The sequence below is a fragment of the Anabrus simplex genome, chromosome 5, assembly GCF_040414725.1.
Source record: "Anabrus simplex isolate iqAnaSimp1 chromosome 5, ASM4041472v1, whole genome shotgun sequence".
Taxonomy (NCBI): domain Eukaryota; kingdom Metazoa; phylum Arthropoda; class Insecta; order Orthoptera; family Tettigoniidae; genus Anabrus; species Anabrus simplex.
In genome coordinates this window covers 448,409,335-448,433,870 of record NC_090269.1, presented here as the reverse complement: position 1 = coordinate 448,433,870, position 24,536 = coordinate 448,409,335, and the positions used below count along the sequence as shown (strand labels likewise).

Sequence of the window (24,536 nt, the reverse complement as noted above, 5' to 3'; positions counted from 1 at the left end):
GGCGTGAATGAGCCAACAGCGACAGATGTCTTCCGGAAAGGCACGCTGTAGCTTAGGAGTGAGTATCCTTCCATATAAGTCCACGTCCTCTCCTAATGCTCGCAAGGCTTGAATTCGCCTGTGACATTCGATGTACGTATTGTTTACTATTTCCGGGTTCTCTGAAGGTGCAACCTCAAGATTTTCTAAGAAATCTAGATGTAATTGGATAATTCTATTTTTATCCCCATAGCGTGATATCAGAATCTGCTTAGTTTGTTCGTATGTGTCGCTTGTAAGGGCTATCCCGTCGACTAGCCGCTTTGGTTCCCCTTCCAAGTATCTGCGCAGAAAGACGTGTTTGTTTATGGCGGAGACTGATGGATTTCTGTCTACGGATGCCTCAAATTGTTCCCAAAACCGGGACCATTCCTCGATCTTTCCTGTGAAAGATTGTATTTTTATCGTTGGTAAGCTGACTTCTGGGACAACGTTGTGAACCGTTGGATTTGTACAAGATTGGGTGGCAACATTCGTGCTATTTCCAACTTGACTCTGCTCAAGAAGATGTTTCGCCCTTCTAATAGCTCGTTGGCTTTTGTCTGTGTACTCTTCACATGCTGTCGTATCTGCATTGTATTCTACGTCATCCAGCAAATCTTGAATGGAATCATCTTAGGCGAGTAAGTTGTCCAAAGCTTCGCATAAACGTTCACTGAAATGCACTATCTCGTCAACAGGTGTGGAATGATCGAACGTATTTATTTGCTTTATGAAGCGTGTGGCATTTGCTCAATGAGTTATCCGTTTACGCTTTAATTTTGAAAGATGCCCTGCAATTTCAGTCCTGTTGATACTGGATTCTCTTTTGTACGTAATTTAGAGTAGAAATGATAAACCTTCGTATTATGTTTAGTTCCTAGAAAAGTGACAGATGGCAGCATCAGTCAGGATGACCAGTGTGGATTTGTGGTATCAAGTCTTCTCTGTCACAAATGGCGCCTTTGGAATCAAATGATGGGTTCAAGCATTCATACATTAAACGCATACCTAAACCAATTATTACGGTACTAAAGGGAAAACAACTATTGAGCCAAGCCCTACTTGAATGCCAGAAAGTATTATATTTGATTAAGAAAGAGGGTGAAGCTTGTACTTATCCATCGTGTTGAGGCTAAACGTGATGACGTGAGGCTAGTGATTTACCCTTTTCAATAATCCTTAAGAAGTGAACTTAACATCACTGCCTTCTCCTCACAGAAACGACCAAATATGTTTTGGATGCCGATAGTATTCGTGGTTCGTGTGAACTCTCAATTTTTTCCCGGGTTTTCGGCACCAAAATTGTGGAGTAACAACACCGTGTTTATTACAAGCTAGTCTCTTTTTATTAACAATCCCCCAGACTCAGACTCTACATAAACACATATATAAACATTACAATAACTGCAACTAGATAGCGTGCGGTATCCCCTTGAGTCCGTCACAAAGGGTAAATCCAGAAGGCAAGTTGGTGTATTTTAGCATGAGGAACCAAATGATTGTTGGAAATAGCTTTTAGGAAGAACAGTCAGAAGATTACTAGGCATGGTTGGGGAGACAGGCGAACAAAGACCATGGTTGATTATATAATCATAGTGAAAGAACACTAGAAGAACGTTTAAGATGTTACAGCCATGCCTGAAGAAGCCAGTGGTGGAGATCTTTGAGTTGTGATAGGAAAAGTGAAAGTTGGAAATATTGAAAAACCCCCATTAAGAAGAGATGAAATAATTATAGTATGGGAGTTGAAGGACAAAAGCATACAAGAAGAATTTCAAGGAGAAATAATACCCTTGGTGCCCAGGAGAAGTGGGGAATGTTGAAGATGAATGGAAAAGATTTAGGGAAGCACTGGTTGGATGTGCAGAAAAGGTATGAGGCAGAAAATCAGGAAATGTGAAAGACAGACACACACTGGTGGAATGATAGGGTAAAGATTAAAGTGAAGGAAAAGAAAAAGGCATGGAAAGCATGGAAAACATCTAAGACTGAAGAAAGTGGAAGAAAATATGTGGAGGCAAAGAATTTGTGATGATGCTTGTTGTTTAAAGGGGCCTAACATCTAAGGTTATCGGCCCTGCAAAGAATTTGACCAAGAAAGTAGAGGAGGAAGAAAAGCTGGACCTTATTCACACGGAAATTGAGAGGTGATATGCAGGGCAGCAAGAAATTACTTAAGGTATCTTAAGAAACAAAAAGAGAGATCAAGTAAACACAAGATTTTTAAAGGATGAAGATGGCATAATATTAACAAAGCCAGAGGAAATAAGAAATAGATGAAGATAGTATTTTCAGAATTTGTTGAACATAAGAACTGTTGACAGTCATTCAATGGATGAGCAGAAAAGGCAATTAGTTGATGAAGAAATGGATAAAGAAATTACAGTGACTGAAATTGAAATGGCAGTAAGATGAAGAACGGAAAAAAAAACTGCTGGAATAGATGAAATTTCAGTGGAGATGATAAAGGCAGCTGGAGCTGTAGGCCTACAGTGGACATATCAGGTTCTCAGGATTGTCTGGGATAATAAGGAGGTACCTGATGATTGGCAAAAAAGAATAATCATCTCATTTTTCAAGAAAAGTCATAATGAAGTATTGAAGAACCACTGGAGAATTACTCCAATATCCCATGTTGCTAAGATAATGGAGAGGATACTGAAAAGGAGGATAAGGTTGGGCTGAGAATCAGATACGGGAAAATCAGTTTGGTTTCACAATAGAGCCCATTTTCATTATGAGACAACTAATGGAGAAGCAATGGGAGTGATGACATTCATTGATATTGAACAGGCATAAGACAGTGTGGTGCAAAAAGGAATTGGACAGGGATTAATAAAAATGATCATGGCAGTGTACGAGAAATGTTGTAGTTGTTGGCAGGACAAGTTGGTTCAAAATAACTAGTGGGCTGAGACGGCGAAGTATTGTATCACCAATCCTATTTACAGTAGTAATGGATGACATCATGAGAACAGCAGAAGCAGCATATGGATGAAGAGAAATGAACATGTTGTTATTTGCAGATGATAATGTGATTTGGAGAGAAGATGACAGGAAGGTTCAGGAACATTTGGATGTCTCTCTCTCCAAAAGGCCCATCAGCTAATCTCTGGATGTACTGCATCCTTGAGGCTTATTGTACTGCCCTATGTAATTAACACTAGTCCATTATCCCTGTGTCTTTGATAAGATAATATAGTCCCATAATGAATTCTGTATGAATTTCTTTTGGTTCAATTGTCGGTCTCCGAAAAAGATTGAATCTTCTGTTATCTAATGCTTCGCAAGAGCAGATTATATGTTGGGCTGTCTCTGTTTCCTTTCCACAAAATCTACAGTCTAGGTTTCCTTTGATTATATCCATTTTGTTTAGGTGCTTTTTCACAGGAGCGTGGCCAGTGAGAAGAGCCACTATGTATCTTGCCTGACTTTTGTTATGTTTAAGTAACTTTTCAGCTGATTTCTTCCATGGTTGGTTGATAAACCTTTTCCCATGTTTAATACCAGGTTGGTCTTCCATCTTTTCCTGTGTTCTTTTTCTATCCACTCTTTGATAGCTTCTATTATGGAGCTTTCGGATGCTCCTAGAGCCGGCTCTGGTCCAGAAAATTTTGATGCCGATCCCCTTGTGAGCAAGTTCGTCGGCTTTTTCGTTTCCTTCAATGTCCTTGTATCCTGGGACCCATATCAATTTAACTTTGTTATGTTTTCCCAGTTTAGTTAGGTCACCGAGACATTCTTCCACCGGTTTTGAGTTTACTTTAGGGCTTATCAGAGCCTTCAGTACTGTCTGGCTGTCTGAATATATATATAGGATCTTCTTATGATTTCATATATGCATTGTAATATTGCATAAACTTCTGCCTGGAATACCGTAGGATATCTTCCCAGTGGGAAGCTAATGCTTTTTCCTGGTCTCATTCCATATACCCCTGAGCGTAACCCTGAGTCAGCTTTTGATCTGTGTGTAAACCAGATCAGAGCGTCCTCAGGATGCTGAGGTTCTTTCTTCCAGGAGTCTGTTTCAAATATTACCTGGAATGTTTTATTGAAGTTATACTCTATGGAAGTGTAGTCTTACCGCATAACAAGTATAGAGTCTTCTGCAATGTTTTATTGAAGTTATACTGTGTGGAAGTGTAGTCTTATCGCATAACAAGTATAGAGTCTTCTGCGATGTTTTATTGAAGTGTAGTCTTACTGCATAACAAGTATAGAGTCTTCTGCAATGTTTTATTGAAGTGTAGTCGTACCGCATAACAAGTATAGAGTCTTCTGCAATGTTTTATTGAAGTGTAGTCTTATCGCATAACAAGTATAGAGTCTTCTGCAATGTTTTATTGAAGTTATACTGTGTGGAAGTGTAGTCTTACCGCATAACAAGTATAGAGTCTTCTGCAATGTTTTATTGAAGTGTAGTCTTACCGCATAACAAGTATAGAGTCTTCTGCAATGTTTTATTGAAGTGTAGTCTTACCGCATAACAAGTATAGAGTCTTCTGCGATGTTTTATTGAAGTGTAGTCTTACTGCATAACAAGTATAGAGTCTTCTGCAATGTTTTATTGAAGTGTAGTTTTACCGCATAACAAGTATAGAGTCTTCTGCAATTTTTGTTATTGATGATATTCCTGATTGTGAGTCTGGAATTCTTCCAATCTTACTTTGTTTTAGCCTCTGGAATGCCATCCTTGCTTCCCCCTTGATTAACCCCTCAAGCGTGACCTTGTAAGACTGTATGCTGCACCCACAGCCTACTCCCAGTGCTGAGCGCGGTGTCTAATGAATTTTGCTATAATTCTCAAACAGGTGGACAAAAAATTACAGAAGAAACACACAATAACAATAACATATTACACTATCATATAAACATATGCTAACCTAGTTAACCCTGGACAGCTGGACGGACATCAATACTGACACTTACTAGGGAACACATACATGTGTTACACTTGGATTCGGTTGAAATTTGGTAGGAATATTTGTGGGAGGCAGTAGAATGCTAAGGTGAAAACTGCACAGCCTTACTGTGTTGAAGATTTATCTGAACCACTCTCATTCACACTCTTGGGTCTGGGTTTACCTTCAGTGGTTTAAATGTTCCTTGATTTAGGCCACAGTAGAACTTAAATTGTTTTGCTTTTAGCTTCCTATAAGAGTCAGGGTCCACAGAGAATGCCAGAGTTTCACCTTTTTCGGTCACTTTCTGGCTCATAAGTTGCCAGTCACATACCTGAAGTTCTTGGTTCTGTGCCCTTTTGTTTTTTTGTTTTTTTTGATGGTTGCACATCGTTTGTAGCTGGGACCCAGACTAGGACCCTTGGCCTCCTTGGGAGATCTTTGGTGTCTACAACTTGCAATTCCATTCCCTCCCAAGGGCTGCCAAGTCTGTGTATAGCTCTGGATAATGAGTGTTTAGTTTCTTCATTTTCACAGATCATCCAGAGGATACCCTGTGAGAATTTATTATCCAGAAATTGTTGTGACACCTGTTCAGGGTTATCATCCAGCAATTCTAGAATTTTCCTTTTCACCAGGTCTGCTTGCTCCTGGTTAAGTATTTGTTTTTTGGCCACGATGGCTACCTTGATGACTTTTGCAGTGTCCCTGTAGCTCGAACGTTGCATTGATTTGCTTCTTCGATGCTTTGGTACTCGCTATTTAGGAGTGCTTGATTCTGAAGTAGGTCTTTTGGAAGTTGAGGTCTTTTCGCTCCTGGGCAGTTTGTTTTTCATCCAGGTCCCTTCCCTCATCTTCCTTTCCCTCATTAGTTTCTTCCTTTGTGCTCCAGAGAATATTTTAGTTTTGATCCCAGTTCCTGATGTTCCTGGTTCTGTAACCTTTCCTGGAGTTATTTCAGTCACCTCCATTTTAGAGTCTTCTGATGATGACAAGTCTGTGGATAGATCCACTCTTTGTATAGTTGAGTTTGAGCTTTCGCTTAAGGTTTGTTCTAGGGTCTCCGTTTTGGTCCCACGAGTACCGGAGAAATTAATGATCCACGCAGCGGAGCTCTGTTAATCAAATAAGGTTACCTACTCAGGGAGGTCACCCAGTTTCTAGTGACGCATCATCCATGTGGCATGCACACCTTTGGCATGGATTAAGGCAAGCCACACTTAACACCTTGGGGTTGGGGACATGGTCCGCGATCTCCAATACATTCAGAAAACCACCTGTCCGGCTCATCAGTGGTCAACTGACACTACCGGGCTGGTGCCGGCTATCCCCCACCCACCGACGCGTCACGATACACGCTCAAGGTCCAGCGTTAGGGTTTTCAGGATATTACTCCTCGCCAGCGACCCCCCCCCCCGCTGCGGAACAATTGGATGTGGTGCATGGGATAATCGAAGTATGTGGATTGAAAATAAGTGTAGAAAAGAGTAAAACTCTTGTTAAGATTAGATGGGAGAAAGAAGGGAAAGGTCAGATTAGACTTGCAGGCAAGCCCCTGGAAGTAGTGGAAATGTTCAAATACCTGCGTAGTGAATTAATGACCGGGCGAGTTGGCCGTGCGCGTTGAGGCGCGCGGCTGTGAGCTTGCATCCGGGAGATAGTGGGATTCAAACCTACTATCGGCAGCCCTGAAGATGGTTTTCCGTGGTTTCCCATTTTCACACCAGGCAAATACTGGGGCTGTACCTTAATTAAGGCCACGGCCGCTTCCTTCCAACTCCTAGGCCTTTCCTATCCCTTATAGTTATGAATTTCATTGGTTCCGTATTGAAGTGGGATTACAACAAAATTTTGTTGCTTTCCTATCCCATCGTCGCCATAAGACCTATCTGTGTCGGAGCGATGCAAAGCCCCTAGCAAAAAAAAAAAAAAGTGAATTAATGGAGAATGCTTGACTGGATACTGAGATTAGTACGAGGATTCAAGCTGCAAGTTGTTGTATGAAACATGTTATGGGACAAAGATGTGCCAATGGAAGCAGAGGAAACTCTGTTTGAGATGTTCTACATACCCATAACAACTTACGGAGCAGAAACTTGGACAGTCAAAGTGAAGTTCTTGAGGAGTATGATAGAGAAGATTAGAAGACACAAAATAAGGAATGAGAAAATGCGGGAAGAAATTGGTGTGGAAAAAACGAATGATAGAATAGAGAAGAGCCGACTAAGATGCTTTGGGCACATAAAGCGAATGAGTGATAAAATAATTCCAAAAAAGTTGATGGAAATGCAAATGCAAGGAAGGATAGGCTGTGGACAGCCACGATTGAGATGAAGGGACACAATCCAATGCAGTATTATAGAATGAAACCTGGACTGGGACACAGTATTAGGGGAGAAGTGGTGGAAAGACCGAAGAAAATGGAGAGGAACCATATTTGCTCCTACCCGGCTACAGCTGGATAAAGGGAAATGACGATGATGAAGTGCAGAAGTGCCAGCATTCGACTTGCAACACTTGTATAAAAACAATATATATACAATTCTCCACCTTATCAATACGAATTTATTTTACATTACAAATATTCAAGACTAGTTTCGACCCCTATGGGGTCATCCTCAGTTGACATGCATTGTAAATTGTTCATAAAAACATCACGTGGTAAAAGTTAGACTAGTTTAGGCTGATCATTAATGTTTGGTATGTCTAGTACATGACTAGTGTGCATTGTTCATAAAGACACATATTACCTTACTGCTACTACTATCCAATTTTAAGTTATGTAGTATGGAACACAGATATGTTTGTGTAACTCAACAGTGACAAGTTCAAATATTTACAGAATTGGCTGTTGATTAGTCACATGATATTATAGAACACAGGCTTGAACATTTTTGATTTAAGTATCAGTGCAACATCTTGCTTTTATACATACTAGAAGCTAAATTCATTTTGTAAAGTCATTACATTCTGATTGAAACTTAGTGTGAGGTTAAAATTGAATAAAAATATATGCTAATGTGGACATTAAAATATTGTTAAAATGGGCATATAATCAAAAACATTGGTATGTATGCCACACATGTCTAGTATAAAAACTCATTACATTGATGCTGTTAGTGTGCAGTACAGCATATACACTGATTTGGAATAAATGGATTTGTATATATATCGTTCCAACAAAGTGGATCCATAAAAATATAAGATGTATAGGTAATTAGTATTATAATGATCCACTGCAAATTAGGTAATGCTGTTGTTTATCTGAAGATCTATTGGCAGCTACAGATGTTAAAGTTATTAAAAATGTTAATGGAGCATGTTTTCTTCCGTAGACGCGATGTTTAAGATTGGTGGCATTAGTCAAATATGATGAAAGTTATGCGTCTTGGTGCGTTCTGGAAGCTGGTATGTAATGAGAAACCAAGGTGGAGTGTCTGGAAATAGAAATAAAAGTGTGATAATGTTGTGGATAGAAAGTGTGATAGTGAAACGTATGTCGTTTACTTACGTAAAGTGCTGGAGCCGTGCGTTCTTAGTAGCTGCCTGTTGGGATCTGGTGCGCGTAGCTCTGAGATTGTAGTTAGCGGCGGTAGAGGGGAGGTTTGGGGGGATAGGTGGAGTGTTAGTAATAGGAGTGGGGTTGGAGGGGAGAGGGTTTTGAGGCGGTTGATTTGAACATATCGATTTTTGCTTGTTTATTCTTTTGATATAGAAATCTTTTAATAAGGGAATTACTGCATGAAAAAGGATGTTGTTTCTGTCTATACTTTCATTTAGGTTGGAGTTTGGATTCACATATTTGTCTAAATTTATGTAAAATTCTTCTATTATACTGAGTAAGGGACTTTTTGGGTTCATGTTAAGGATTTGCATGTCGTTCTTAATGTCTGTGAAATTATGTTTTTCATCGTCAATATGCTGACCCATAGCTGAAAAATGTCTGTGTTTGACGGCGTTTACATGTTCATTATATCGTATTAAAAAACTTCTACCGGTAAGTCCTATATAGCTGGCTTGGCAGTCGTTACATTTTAGGCGATAGACTCCTGAATGATTGTATTTGTTTGTGTTATTGACTAATTTGGAATTGTATAGTATGTTGGTGTTGTTGCGTGCCGTTTTGTATGCTATTTTTAGGCCTTGTTTTTTGAAGATGTTTGTTATGGGATGTATATGGTTATTATTATAAGTAAACAGTGCATATTCTTTTTTATTTTTAGTGATTCTGGTTAACTTGGTTTTAGGTTGGTTTTTGACTTTATTGATGATCCGGTTTATCATTTCTCTTTTGTATCCATTTTGTTTTGCTATTTCATGGATTGTGTTTAGTTCTTTATTTAGATTTTCTTTTGAAAGTGGAATGTTGTATGCTCTATGAATCATACTATAGTATGCAGCTCTTTTATGGGCATGTGGGTGGGTGGAGTCTATCTTTATTGTATTTGATGTATGGGTAGGTTTCCTATATATATTGTATGTTAGGTGGTTGTTATGTCTGGTTATGGATATATCTAAGTAGTTTATGGTGTTGTTGTGTTCAGTGTCCATGGTAAATTTAATGTGGGGATCTATTTTATTTAGTTGTTCTAGGATTATGTTTTCATTAGTATGTCTGTTGTCCATGATTATAAATGCATCATCGACAAACCTGCACCAATAGATTATATTTTCTATTTTTTTAATTTCTTGATGTTCTAAGTGATCCATATATATATCAGCTATTATGCCTGATATTGGTGATCCCATGGGTAATCCTTTTTGTTGATAAATAGTGTCATGGAACTTGAAATAGTTGTTGTTGATAGCAAATTGTAGAAGTTTAATAAATTCATCTATTTCCAATTTGCTTAGCTTACTGTGGTTATAAAGGTTGGATTCTATGATAGTGATAGTTTTTTGTGTGGGTATATTAGGATACATGTTTGTTATATCATATGTAGCTAGCTTGTAAAAATGTTCTATTCTAATATTCTTAGTAATGTTGCAGAAATCTATTGAGTTTTTTATGGTTTTGTTTGCTTGAAAAACATAATGTTTTTTGAGGAATTTTTGTATGTATTTGGATAATTTATAAATAGGGCTTGGTCTATAATTTATTATGGGTCTCATAGGAATGTTGTTTTTATGGATCTTAGGATAAGCTTTAGCTGTAGGTATCCCTGGATTCATAGTGGTTAATTTTGCAGTTTCCTGTTCGTTCATAAGAAAATTGGTGTTTTTTAGGAGAATTTTTAAGTTTTTCTGGATACTGTTAGTGGGATCTTTAGTCTTAATTTGAAAGGTTTCATCTTGAAAGCAGGTTTTTGTTTTTGTTATATATTCCTCTTTATCCATAATAACTGTAGTGTTTCCTTTATCTGCCTTTGTTACTATTAGGTTATTTTGCTGTATTTTATTTTTGAGTACCTTAATTTGTGTTTGGTTTGTGATATCTTGATTCTGAGGTTTTTGAGTGATCTTATCAACATATTGTGGTAGTGTTTTTTTGATTTCATATCTAATTTCATTTTGTTTTTCTTGGGGTATTTTATTTAGAGCATCTTCTGTTTCAGTAATAATGGTGGCTATGTTTTCAAATACTGAATTGTTTTTCCAGTTATGTTTTGGTCCCTTGCTCAGTATAATTGTTTCTTTTTCATTGAATGTTGTGTTAGTTAGGTTTTGGAGTGGGGGATGGAAAATATGTTGGTTGTTATCAGTAGAAACAGTGATATGTTGTCTATGTTGTGTATGGTTGGTTTGGTTTAGTGATGTCTTGAGTGCGTTAAGTTTCTTGTTTAAGGTATTCTGCTTCTGTATGGCTATGTTTTCTATCTTTTCGTTAGTTATTTGTTGGAAATTGCTCCAGTATGTGTGTGGTAGCTCATGTCTTGAATATTTGTAATGTAAAATAAATTCGTATTGATAAGGTGGAGAATTGTATATATATTGTTTTTATGTAAAGTAATATCCATCAATACGGAAATGAAACTTATAAACAACAGTGGAAAAGCCAACCAGGCAAGAAGAATAGCACACAGATATCAAAATCTGAAGATTAAGATCACAAATATTGTCAAAAACATCACTTTCTTAAAACAATGCCTACTTAATAATCTAACTCCTAAATTTCTTAGGAAATATAATAATAAACATAGAAGCACATATCAAACTCAAAACACCCAAAACAAAACCAATCGAATATGGCTGAAAGAAGAAATTAAATTCATGTATAGGAAAAAACAACACCTAAACACACAAATGTATGAAGCGCACCTTAAAGCCTCACATGAGCTACCACACACATACTGGAGCAATTTCCAACAAATAACTAACGAAAAGATAGAAAACATAGCCATACAGAAGCAGAATACCTTAAACAAGAAACTTAACGCACTCAAGACATCACTAAACCAAACCAACCATACACAACATAGACAACATATCACTGTTTCTACTGATAACAACCAACATATTTTCCATCCCCCACTCCAAAACCTAACTAACACAACATTCAATGAAAAAGAAACAATTATACTGAGCAAGGGACCAAAACATAACTGGAAAAACAATTCAGTATTTGAAAACATAGCCACCATTATTACTGAAACAGAAGATGCTCTAAATAAAATACCCCAAGAAAAACAAAATGAAATTAGATATGAAATCAAAAAAACACTACCACAATATGTTGATAAGATCACTCAAAAACCTCAGAATCAAGATATCACAAACCAAACACAAATTAAGGTACTCAAAAATAAAATACAGCAAAATAACCTAATAGTAACAAAGGCAGATAAAGGAAACACTACAGTTATTATGGATAAAGAGGAATATATAACAAAAACAAAAACCTGCTTTCAAGATGAAACCTTTCAAATTAAGACTAAAGATCCCACTAACAGTATCCAGAAAAACTTAAAAATTCTCCTAAAAACACCAATTTTCTTATGAACGAACAGGAAACTGCAAAATTAACCACTATGAATCCAGGGATACCTACAGCTAAAGCTTATCCTAAGATCCATAAAAACAACATTCCTATGAGACCCATAATAAATTATAGACCAAGCCCTATTTATAAATTATCCAAATACATACAAAAATTCCTCAAAAAACATTATGTTTTTCAAGCAAACAAAACCATAAAAAACTCAATAGATTTCTGCAACATTACTAAGAATATTAGAATAGAACATTTTTACAAGCTAGCTACATATGATATAACAAACATGTATCCTAATATACCCACACAAAAAACTATCACTATCATAGAATCCAACCTTTATAACCACAGTAAGCTAAGCAAATTGGAAATAGATGAATTTATTAAACTTCTACAATTTGCTATCAACAACAACTATTTCAAGTTCCATGACACTATTTATCAACAAAAAGGATTACCCATGGGATCACCAATATCAGGCATAATAGCTGATATATATATGGATCACTTAGAACATCAAGAAATTAAAAAAATAGAAAATATAATCTATTGGTGCAGGTTTGTCGATGATGCATTTATAATCATGGACAACAGACATACTAATGAAAACATAATCCTAGAACAACTAAATAAAATAGATCCCCACATTAAATTTACCATGGACACTGAACACAACAACACCATAAACTACTTAGATATATCCATAACCAGACATAACAACCACCTAACATACAATATATATAGGAAACCTACCCATACATCAAATACAATAAAGATAGACTCCACCCACCCACATGCCCATAAAAGAGCTGCATACTATAGTATGATTCATAGAGCATACAACATTCCACTTTCAAAAGAAAATCTAAATAAAGAACTAAACACAATCCATGAAATAGCAAAACAAAATGGATACAAAAGAGAAATGATAAACCGGATCATCAATAAAGTCAAAAACCAACCTAAAACCAAGTTAACCAGAATCACTAAAAATAAAAAAGAATATGCACTGTTTACTTATAATAATAACCATATACATCCCATAACAAACATCTTCAAAAAACAAGGCCTAAAAATAGCATACAAAACGGCACGCAACAACACCAACATACTATACAATTCCAAATTAGTCAATAACACAAACAAATACAATCATTCAGGAGTCTATCGCCTAAAATGTAACGACTGCCAAGCCAGCTATATAGGACTTACCGGTAGAAGTTTTTTAATACGATATAATGAACATGTAAACGCCGTCAAACACAGACATTTTTCAGCTATGGGTCAGCATATTGACGATGAAAAACATAATTTCACAGACATTAAGAACGACATGCAAATCCTTAACATGAACCCAAAAAGTCCCTTACTCAGTATAATAGAAGAATTTTACATAAATTTAGACAAATATGTGAATCCAAACTCCAACCTAAATGAAAGTATAGACAGAAACAACATCCTTTTTCATGCAGTAATTCCCTTATTAAAAGATTTCTATATCAAAAGAATAAACAAGCAAAAATCGATATGTTCAAATCAACCGCCTCAAAACCCTCTCCCCTCCAACCCCACTCCTATTACTAACACTCCACCTATCCCCCCAAACCTCCCCTCTACCGCCGCTAACTACAATCTCAGAGCTACGCGCACCAGATCCCAACAGGCAGCTACTAAGAACGCACGGCTCCAGCACTTTACGTAAGTAAACGACATACGTTTCACTATCACACTTTCTATCCACAACATTATCACACTTTTATTTCTATTTCCAGACACTCCACCTTGGTTTCTCATTACATACCAGCTTCCAGAACGCACCAAGACGCATAACTTTCATCATATTTGACTAATGCCACCAATCTTAAACATCGCGTCTACGGAAGAAAACATGCTCCATTAACATTTTTAATAACTTTAACATCTGTAGCTGCCAATAGATCTTCAGATAAACAACAGCATTACCTAATTTGCAGTGGATCATTATAATACTAATTACCTATACATCTTATATTTTTATGGATCCACTTTGTTGGAACGATATATATACAAATCCATTTATTCCAAATCAGTGTATATGCTGTACTGCACACTAACAGCATCAATGTAATGAGTTTTTATACTAGACATGTGTGGCATACATACCACTGTTTTTGATTATATGCCCATTTTAACAATATTTTAATGTCCACATTAGCATATATTTTTATTCAATTTTAACCTCACACTAAGTTTCAATCAGAATGTAATGACTTTACAAAATGAATTTAGCTTCTAGTATGTATAAAAGCAAGATGTTGCACTGATACTTAAATCAAAAATGTTCAAGCCTGTGTTCTATAATATCATGTGACTAATCAACAGCCAATTCTGTAAATATTTGAACTTGTCACTGTTGAGTTACACAAACATATCTGTGTTCCATACTACATAACTTAAAATTGGATAGTAGTAGCAGTAAGGTAATATGTGTCTTTATGAACAATGCACACTAGTCATGTACTAGACATACCAAACATTAATGATCAGCCTAAACTAGTCTAACTTTTACCACGTGATGTTTTTATGAACAATTTACAATGCATGTCAACTGAGGATGACCCCATAGGGGTCGAAACTAGTCTTGAATATTTGTAATGTAAAATAAATTCGTATTGATAAGGTGGAGAATTGTATATATATTGTTTTTATGTAAAGTAATATCCATCAATACGGAAATGAAACTTATAAACAACAGTTGCAACACTTGTGACGTGGCTTCTTTACCGTACGTTTTGCTGATGGGATACAAAAATTTTCTCTTTGAATTAGAGGTGTGTTTAAGAGTGCAGTGTCAGGATGAAGTAGTTGAAGGTGTTCTGCCATGAATATTAACTTATATTAGCTTTGTTAGATGGTGGTTTGGATGCAGATAGATGTGGTATTTTGACTCTACTAGAATTTGGGCACTGTTCCATTCTCAGTCAATCACTCAGTCAGTCACTACTGATCTGCATTTAGGGCAGTCGCCCAGGTGGCAGATTCCCTATCTGTTGTTTACCTAGCCTTTTCTTAAATGATAGCAAAGAAATTGGAAAATTATTGAACATTTCCCTTGGTAAGTTATTCCAATCCCTAACTCCCTTTCCTATAAATTAATATTTGTCCCAATTTGTCCTCTTGAATTCCAACTTGATCTTCATATTGTGATCTTTCCTACTTTTAAAGTCACCACTCAAACTTATTTGTCTACTGATGTCCTCCCAAACCATCTCTCCACTGACAGCTCAGAACGAAACGCTGGTTAATAGAGCAAACGCCTGAAGAGCCTTACATCTGATATGGTTTTGACATACCACTTAAACGAGCAGCTCGTCTCCTTTCTCCCAAATCTTCCCAGCCCAAACTTTGCAACATTTTTGTGACGCTACTCTGCTCTGCTGACATCAAGATTGCCTTCTTGATCTGTGATTCGATTTATAGTCTTAATATAAATTGATGGCATCCTACACAACTACTCTTTGTACTTTGTGTAATCTCGACACTTTTGTTATGAATAGATCATCGTGCATGGCTGTAAGAAGCATTGGTGGCATTCTTTATTCTGTGAGATAAATGTGAACATTAAGATTTGATTTTCACCAACCCAAGGCATCTTAGTTCAACCATTTCGGACCATGCCAACAAAGTGAATTGTTGAAGATTATGTTCACTTTTAGTCGTTTGGACACTGAGTCAGAGGGTTTGTCCTCGGACAGCATATTATACCACTCATTTTGTGGCATACGAACAATCAAACACCACAACAGTAAGACAAGTGAGAGCAAAACACAGCAAGCATCAGTGTCAATTGCGAGCAGATATCCCAAAAGAGTCACAATTAAGTATTTATTATTTTCCACCTAGTCGATACAATGATTGCTTAAGGTAATTTAATGGTTAAAAGTGGTACATGTTTCGTATTTTATCAACATCTTCAGCCACATAACACTGTTTAGATGAAAAATATATAAAATTGACAAAGTAATGCTTAAGAGGAAGTGTCCTTAAAATTAACATAAGATTGACAACATTAAAACAAACAAAAACTCAAGAGAAAATATATAAATTATTACTACAATTGAAAGCATTTGTCAAGGAAACACTTGTACAATATTCCATAGAGAATATGTCCTAAATAAATATTCTTTTCTTAATAATTCATGGAAAAAGGTCAAATTATAAATTATACAGTTTATAAGTAATTGTCAGAATGAAGAAAACCAGATATCACAATGTGGTTCTTATTATTATTGCATTTCGACAATTACTTATAAACTTTATAATTTGACCTTTTTTTATGAATTATTAAGAAAAGAATATTCATTTAGGACATATTCTCTATGGAATATTGTACAAGTGTTTCCTTGACAACTGCTTTCAATTGTAGTAATAATTTATACATTTTCTCTTGAGTTTTTGTTTGTTTTAATGTTGTCAATCTTATGTTAATTTTAAGGACACTTCCTCTTAAGCATTACTTTGTCAATTTTATATATTTTTCATCTAAACAGTGTTATGTGGCTGAAGATGTTGATAAAATACAAAACATGTACCACTTTTAACCATTAAATTGCCTTATGCAATCATTGTATCGACTAGGTGGAAAATAATAAATACTTAATTGTGAATATATTGAAGTGCGATATGGACCATGAAACTGATTTTATGTAATCAGATATCCCAACGCGAACATCACACTAACTTCTGAGGGATGCCTCATAGCACAAGACAGGTCTGGAAGCGATGGTGGAATATCTGGGCAGGTACCAAGCTCAACTGACTGCATCTGAGGAGTGGATCTTACACAGTACAAGAAATAGAACAATTACCTGAAATAACAATATATACCATAGTTTAAAGACCAAAATTGAATGTAATAATAAGAACAGTGGGTGGATAAATAAAAGATATAAAAGTAAAATTTGTAGAATTTGAAATAAATAGCATTTAGAAAGTTTTTAAATTAAGAGGAAATCATCTTGGATATCAACTTCTTAAAATGGCATACTGCAGATGTAATTTAGGTATCAGTTACGAAAACAGAAATTTAGATGGGTTGTAAACCACAGAAATGACGATTAACACATCTTTACAAGTTTGCTTGCTTTGGGAAGGCCAGAAATCTCATGACGTCAGAGATGTCTCTAAACTAATCTACCTGAGTACGTCCAACAGGAATGCTGTTGACTTCGTTGGTGTACAGGCCTGCACCTATTATGTATACTCGTTTGATGGGCATCACACTCCCGTATCACATTAAAAGAGACACCGTTGATGAGCAAATTGGCATTGCATCCATCAATGAGAAGGCACAGGAAAAGTGTTATGGTCATGTCTTTCTGCAGTACCTGACACAGATGACAGTTTCACCCATTTCCACACGGACATTGACAATAAGATGTATGTATGTTTAGTCCTCAGTCTGAAGGCTTGTTGGATCATCAACCATTAGCTGTCATAGATGGCCTAGGCATCACTGAAGAGGCATACTGGGGAAATGAAGAGTGAGATAGTTCCCAATTGCTTTCCTCACTGAGCCAGAAGTTGCTATAGCATATGACTCTGCCAACCCTCCGAAATGCATGGAACTACGAACCCTATGGGCAGCACTTTCATACCATTTACAGCAGGGATTGGTTGCATAAGTAATGGCACTACTAGCATCACTCATACCTTGGTCACTTTTCTGTTTTCAAAGCCAAGGATAAGACTGTGACAGATCATTGAAAGTAACATCAATTTTCTAGCACATACCAGAAGACATAACGTACTGTAAGCACTAGGTCTCGCCAGCAAAGCCATGACAATAAGATACAAAACTTCAAAATTAGAAATGCTGCTGTGTTTGATAAGAATTCCGGGGATATACTAAGGTTAGTATATATATATATATATATATATCTGTAGTGCTTAATTGATTACTGCTTGTCGGAAGCAAGTATACCAAACGAATGAAGAGTTGTATAAATGAAAGTTGATAAACATAATGCCAATAATTACAGGCTAGTCATCTTGACCGTTGTTGCATGCAAGCTCTTGCAAAGCATTTTTTATTATTATATTATACATGTTTACAAAATTACTAACTGGTTCAGGTTTATGAGATGTTATTCTACTGTACTTCAACCTATAGGTTTCAAGCAAGATATAGCAGATATTTTGAATTCAGGAGGTCAAATGGACTGTATCATGATTCACCTACATAAGGCTTTTGATGGGGCCCAAGAATACTGACTAAAATAAATGCAATTCAGCTGGATAAAATAGTGACTTAAAGGCTTTAAGAGCATTAGAGTAGCTGAAGCTTTATTTGGTCCTGTAATGATTATGTGAGGTTATTTCAGGGTTGTAAAGGGAAGGGCATTTATATCTCCATCAAGGCCACAATTAGAGGAGGATTACTTGATTAGATAACAGGAAATAATACGCAGAATGCAGCTCCATTTCTTGTGGGTGATTTCTGAAGAAAAATGTTATGTTACTCAGATTTTGCAGAGTTGCAGCTGGGAAGACTTGGAGAAGGGAAACAAGCTGCTTGACTTAGTGGTATATTGTGAGTTGTCATTGGAGAGATCACTTGGAATGACATTTAGTAGATGATTAAATTTAAGTCAGTGTTCTTTTAAAGTAGGAAAGATCAAACATGAAAATAATTTGAAATTCAGGGGAACAAATATTGGCAAATGTTCATGGGGAGTTAGCGATAGGAATAATTTACCAAGAGAGTAGTTTCATAAATTTCCAAATTTTTTTTCTACATAAACAATTGATAAACATTCTGCCACCTGTGTGGCAGCTCTAAATGCTGATCAGTGTTGATTGATGGATTTTATGGCTGATTTATTTATTTATGTATCAATTAATTATTTTATGTATTTATTTCTTTCGGTCTCAAAAGCCAAGAATAACGGCCAAGAGGAATCGTCGTGCTGACCACATGACACCTCGCAATCTGCAGTCCTTCGGGCTGAGCAGCGGTCGCTTGGTAGGCCAAGGCCCTTCAAGGGCCAAAGTGCCAAGGGTTTTGGTTTGGTTTTTCATTTATTTATTTTATTTATGAATTTAATAATATATGTTTTTATATATTTATTCATTTACTTTATTTATTTGTTTATGCTTGTTAGTCTTAATGTGATGTATACAGAGCGTCGATGGATATGTGTGTGGTTATGATTTAAGCATTGCACACTTGTTGGGAAAGTGGTAGGAATAATGTGGGATAATTTTTATATTACAGTGAGGTGTTTTGGGAAAGAATGTATATAGGAAAATGGAAAAGAACAAAGAAGCTTCAAGTCAAGTCATATGTAGAAAAATGGGAACAGGTGGATGAGTATGTAAGAGGATAAAGAAAATAGCTACTCAGTGTGGAAATAGGAATCAAAAGAAACAAAAAAAGTGAACAAGGAATGGTATAGTGTAAGGATTTGGAGACAGCCTTTGTCCTCTCATGTTTCTCCTATTCAGTTGCTACCTTGCCTAGTGCTGTCCTGTCATGTGTTTCATTTTATGTTCTTATCTCTCTTATCACTTGTCTGTTCTTTTCCATTCTTATATTTTTACATTTGGAGATAAACTACTTGTAGTCTTATTGTACCAATATGAAAATTATTTCCTTAGCTGTTTCTTGTTTATATTTTCTTCCTTGCTTATTTATTCTACTTTTCTTATTTCTTACTTGTAGCCTTCTGAAGACACAAAGGAGGAAATATTCATAGAAGAACACACTGTTGATCAGCTCGTTCCGTACATCAAAGAAGAAACAAGGTATGTACACCACAAGGAATATGTTTTACCTGTTCACCGTTGTGTTCAGTTGTGGATGTTTTACCTCCAAAAACTGGCCATTTTCATTAGTTTTATCTTACCTTTACAATTTTACATTTATACTCTAATATATTAAAAATTGGTTTGTTAAAATTATCAAAAATATTCAGGAACTTCAAGATTGTATTAAGATTTCTCAGTGTAGTTTTATTGAATATATATCCACAAAAATATATCTGGTAGATCTAGATATTTCTGAATTGTATTTGTTTATAATACATTTAAGCAACAATGAAAAATGTATTCTTTCTTTCACTGTCACTGCATCATTTTCATCATACGTTTCCCACCTGAAATATCATGTGAAACTATTACCTTCAGATATTCTCAGAAATCTTGTGTGTGTGTACCAACAGTGACACACAGAGGAAACCATGCGTATACATTATACACAAAATCTACAAATTCAAAATTATTCATTTTTTATGGACACGGAAAACATGTAATTATTTCAAGTTCAATAATTTAGCTCCTTTAATCTGTATAATGGTGGCTCCTTTCAGTAGTACAATAACGCAATGAATATTGTTATTTAAAAAAATTATTTTTGTGGTTAAATTACGTATCTTATGATCTGTCCAGTTCTATTTTATGTTAAGTCAAATTCCTCCATTTGTGGACACCGAAGCAGAAGGGTTGTAGAAGTGAAACATTCAGAGCAGTAGATCTACATCTTACATATCATAGTTTTGAACTAAAATTTCCACATTTTTGAAGGTGTAACAAGATATTATGATGTTGATTTGAAGTTTGTTCCAGTGTTATGGTCTTACTGGTTGATTGTTGCCATTTCCTACTTTTCATTTTAGTACTCATTATCAGTCAAGTGCTTGTACTGTGTTGATTGCAAACACATTTACACAATTAGTATAATTAGTATATGATTAGTACAGTAGAACGTCGATAATTCGAAATCTGTTAATTCAAAATCCCGCCTAATTCGAAGAAGCTCTCATTCCCGGAAACATTATATACAGTTTTGCATGTTAATTAAATTGTTTAATTCGAAATAAGGATAATTCGTAATTTGAAGTACAATGTCAGCCCCATTACCGAAATTCAGACTTTTAATTCGAAATAATAGTATGTTACAGAGTAATTTCAACTCGAAATTTATACGCGCCATAATAGAACGCCTGTTCCGGAACGTGGAGGGGTAGCTTTCCGCAATTACTCTCTCTTCGGTGCGTCTACATTGCGGTTCATGATTGCTAAGTTGAATGTAATCGGAATTCTTTTGTATTCAACCTTTTAAGAAATGCCGTAATATCACGCAACAGGCAGTGTGCGGAAAAACAGAATCCGCGAACCCTGGCGATGCCGACAGTTGACGAAGAAACGTGGCTCATATAATAAATATGTAGGCGCCGAACAACATTGTCATTGCCGATGAAACTGCATTGCTTTCTTTTAATGGTTTTAAAGGAGAAAGTGCCAGCCGGAGAATCGTACAAGGGTGAGGGATTGGGGTCATTGTAGTGCGTTGCAATGCACATGGAAGCGAGAAACTTTATCCCCTCGTCATAGGAAAGTTCGATGAGCCAGAATGTTTTGAGGGCGTCGGGCACTTTCCATGCCAGTACAAAGCATCTAAAAATGCGAACAGTACAGAAATCCAAAAAATAATGCATTTGCACAGGGGAACCAGCATAATTTATCCTCGTCTTTGAATTGTGTGATCTATTTCTTTCGCTGCGCGAGGTTATGTTTTCAATGATTTATCGAAGTGTATTATTTGAACATTGTAAATGCACCTCGTTGGACAGAAATAGTTTTTTCCATGGCATTTGAAAGGTTTAAACTGTGAATCGAGATGATTGCATGTATTAATGGGTCTTAGAATACTTTGTGACGCGGCAAGGGTTTACATTTCTGAAGTACGAGAGAAGTGCCATGGCGGGAAATCGTACAAGGATAGAGTCATAGGAAAGTTTGATTTTAAGAGCATCGGGTACTTTCTGTGTAAATACAAGGCATCTAAAATGCATACAGTATAGTAATCCAATAAATAAAGCACTTGCACATGGGAGCCAGCATATATTTCTCCTCGTCCTTGAATCGTGCTTTTTTTTTTCTTTCTTCCTTTCATTGCGTGAGGTCATGTTTGCCAGTGAGATAACCAAGTGCATTATTTGAATACTGTAAATGCACCTTCTTGGATACATTTTGGAAACAGTTCTTTTATCATGGCATTGGAACGGTATGAACTGTGAATCAAGGTTAACTGCATGCAGTAACGGGCCTTAGAATGTTTTGTAACTCGGCGAGGGTTGGTATTTCTGAATTGCGAATTGGCGGTTAATTCGAAGTCACATAATTCGAAGTCCAATTTTTGAGTCCCAACGACTTCGAATTAACAAGGTTTTACTGTATAAAGTAATCAAATGGGCAGCTACAAGAGAAGTTTTAAATTTATTAGGATGGCCTGAAATATCTTCGTATAAGTAAATTGACTGTCTCATAAATGTAGGTAAATAATAATGTGATGATATAATTGTGGTGTAAAGGAGTAGTGGCACTATATATCCTCTTAACTGTGGGTGTGCCACTTGGCTATTTGCTAGTTAGGTCTTTGCTGCTTACTGCATAAAATAATCTATGATTGTCACTCCTGTGCTCCCCGGGATGTGATTATATAAGCTCAGTCTTGTACGCTCACCTGTGGCCGTGTATCAGCAGGTTCTGCTAATGCTAGTCACGGCCTAAGGGTTGACTTCAAATCACATTCATGCTGGAAATTATGAATTTTGAAAGTTTTTTTTTTTGCATCTTCTCGTCTGTTATGTGGTGCATTGACTTGTTCCTACTGTACATTCCCAACTAGTGGCAGAAATACTTTTCTTAGTCCTCAGAACCATCCAGTAACAGCTTATATTCTGTCATTAGTCATAGCAGAGCCATGCACACAGCTGGAGAATGCTCTAATATATCAACTCTTTGAGGTTCAAATTCTCCTGTTTCTTTGTAATTATTGTGTAACAGGACACAGTAAGCTATCTTGTTACTTTCCTGGTTAGAGAGTGCCTCTCCCGAATATATTATAGGAAGAAGAAAGCAAAATTAAACCCCATCCAAAAAAAGGACTTAATGTCATGTATTCTGTCTTCTTTTCGTTGAGGTGTAGGCCGTATTGCTCTAGTGGATTGTTCCAATCTTCTGTTTGGTACTGGAGATGAAGCTAATTCTCTGCAGTCAAAACGACACCTTTAGCATAGTACAATAATATGTTCCACCTTTTTCAATACTATGTTATGCAATGTTTTTGAACTACATTACTAAAGTAGGGACTAGTTTTGGCCTTCGCTGGTCATCTTCAGCCTTGATCTAACATCTAATAACTAAACAAATGTAAAAACACACAATTGACATGAAAACTAATGTACAAAACACATAATTAACATTAGATCTTGAATGGTCCAGAAATACATGACGTTACACTGGATAGATATACTGATTTTGAGGGACAGGAGGAATCTGAACCTGAAGGTTGCTCTTCAAACAGTACACGGCATTCATCTCCAGAGCAACAGGAACAGTCAAGTCAAAGTGAGTACTGCCCCCTTCTTACCGGGCATAGTTCAGCCGGAGAACGAGAGTCCCGAGGGTGGACTGTTCGTTGTCTGGCTTTACTTATTTTCGAAGGCAGGGAAAGAGACAAGGACTAGCGACAATAACACAAAAATATAAAACAATAGGTTCTGACATTTATTATAAACTGACACATTTAACAATAACAAATGTAATTAACAATCTTGATGAGAAAGTTATTTTTTCTTCTCCGCCAGTTCCTTTTAACTGCACATAATCTCCACTATTCTCGGTCGACATAATTCTGGAAATATACACACGTTTATTAGCCTACTTCTGGCTGAACGTAATAATAACAAAAATAAAATTTTTGTGGGAGGACCTCCTCTCAATAATGATATTATTCTTTATAAGTTAAAAGAAAGTGAAAATTGTCTGATTCCTATTTATCTTGAACGTCGAATTACCAGATTTATCCATTTCAACATTTATCTCAAGTAAATCCTTCCTTCTTTAATGTGCTGAATAAAGCGTTACCTCAATTAAATTGAAAATTAATGAAACCAAAATCTTATCAAAATATTACTAAAAAAGTCTCTCTTGGACTTAAATTTTGCACAATTGTGCCTGTACAATAATTATTCCTCGTAATCTTCCTCTAATATTTCGTCTGACAAACGTAAAGTCAGTCTTTGGAATTCAACACTTCTAAGGAAAATTTTAACGTCATAGGCTTTACAAAATTAAATGGTGAACCGAGTCCACAGAAATGATCCTTCTTTATTCATTACCGTGTGATACTCTGAACCTTTCTTTACTTAAATACCAAATAAAATTCACTAAAGGTCTAAATCTCAAAAAGTTATGCCAACACAAACAACAGGACTCTATGTAACAAACACGTGGCCGGGTCAAAATCATGGTCAAAGAAAATATCACAATGCACTGAAATAATATCAGTCACACACACAGCATTCACACTAAGGCACACAAGAATTGTTTACACTATTTCAACGAATTCTAGCCTTTGAATATTAATCTTTGATTTTTAAGCCTAAATATTTGAAATTTCTCGATGACGGTATCGGGCAAAGAAAAAATATTTTACGTCCCTCAGGAATGCGATGAAGTCTGGATAATCACTTAATTAAAGAAGATGAAATTAACAATGTTGATCATGATAATATCAGCGGTTGATGTCTGAAGAAATTGTCGACTACAGAAATGCACATAGAACAGGTCAAATATAAGCATTCGCCTTCATGGTTCTTGAGTCACGACATTATTATTACTCAACTCCACGTCTATCA

At 36.1% G+C, this 24,536-nt stretch overlaps 1 protein-coding gene across 1 annotated transcript in view; it reads left to right on the top strand.

Annotated features, from left to right (window-relative positions):
* Positions 1–24,536, top strand: part of LOC136875096 (uncharacterized) — a 50,055-nt gene that overhangs the window by 10,664 nt on the left and 14,855 nt on the right. The window contains exon 4 of the mRNA XM_067148825.2: positions 19,556–19,638. Coding sequence (XP_067004926.2) covers positions 19,556–19,638 — 83 coding nt within the window. The remainder of the gene's footprint in view (positions 1–19,555; positions 19,639–24,536) is intronic.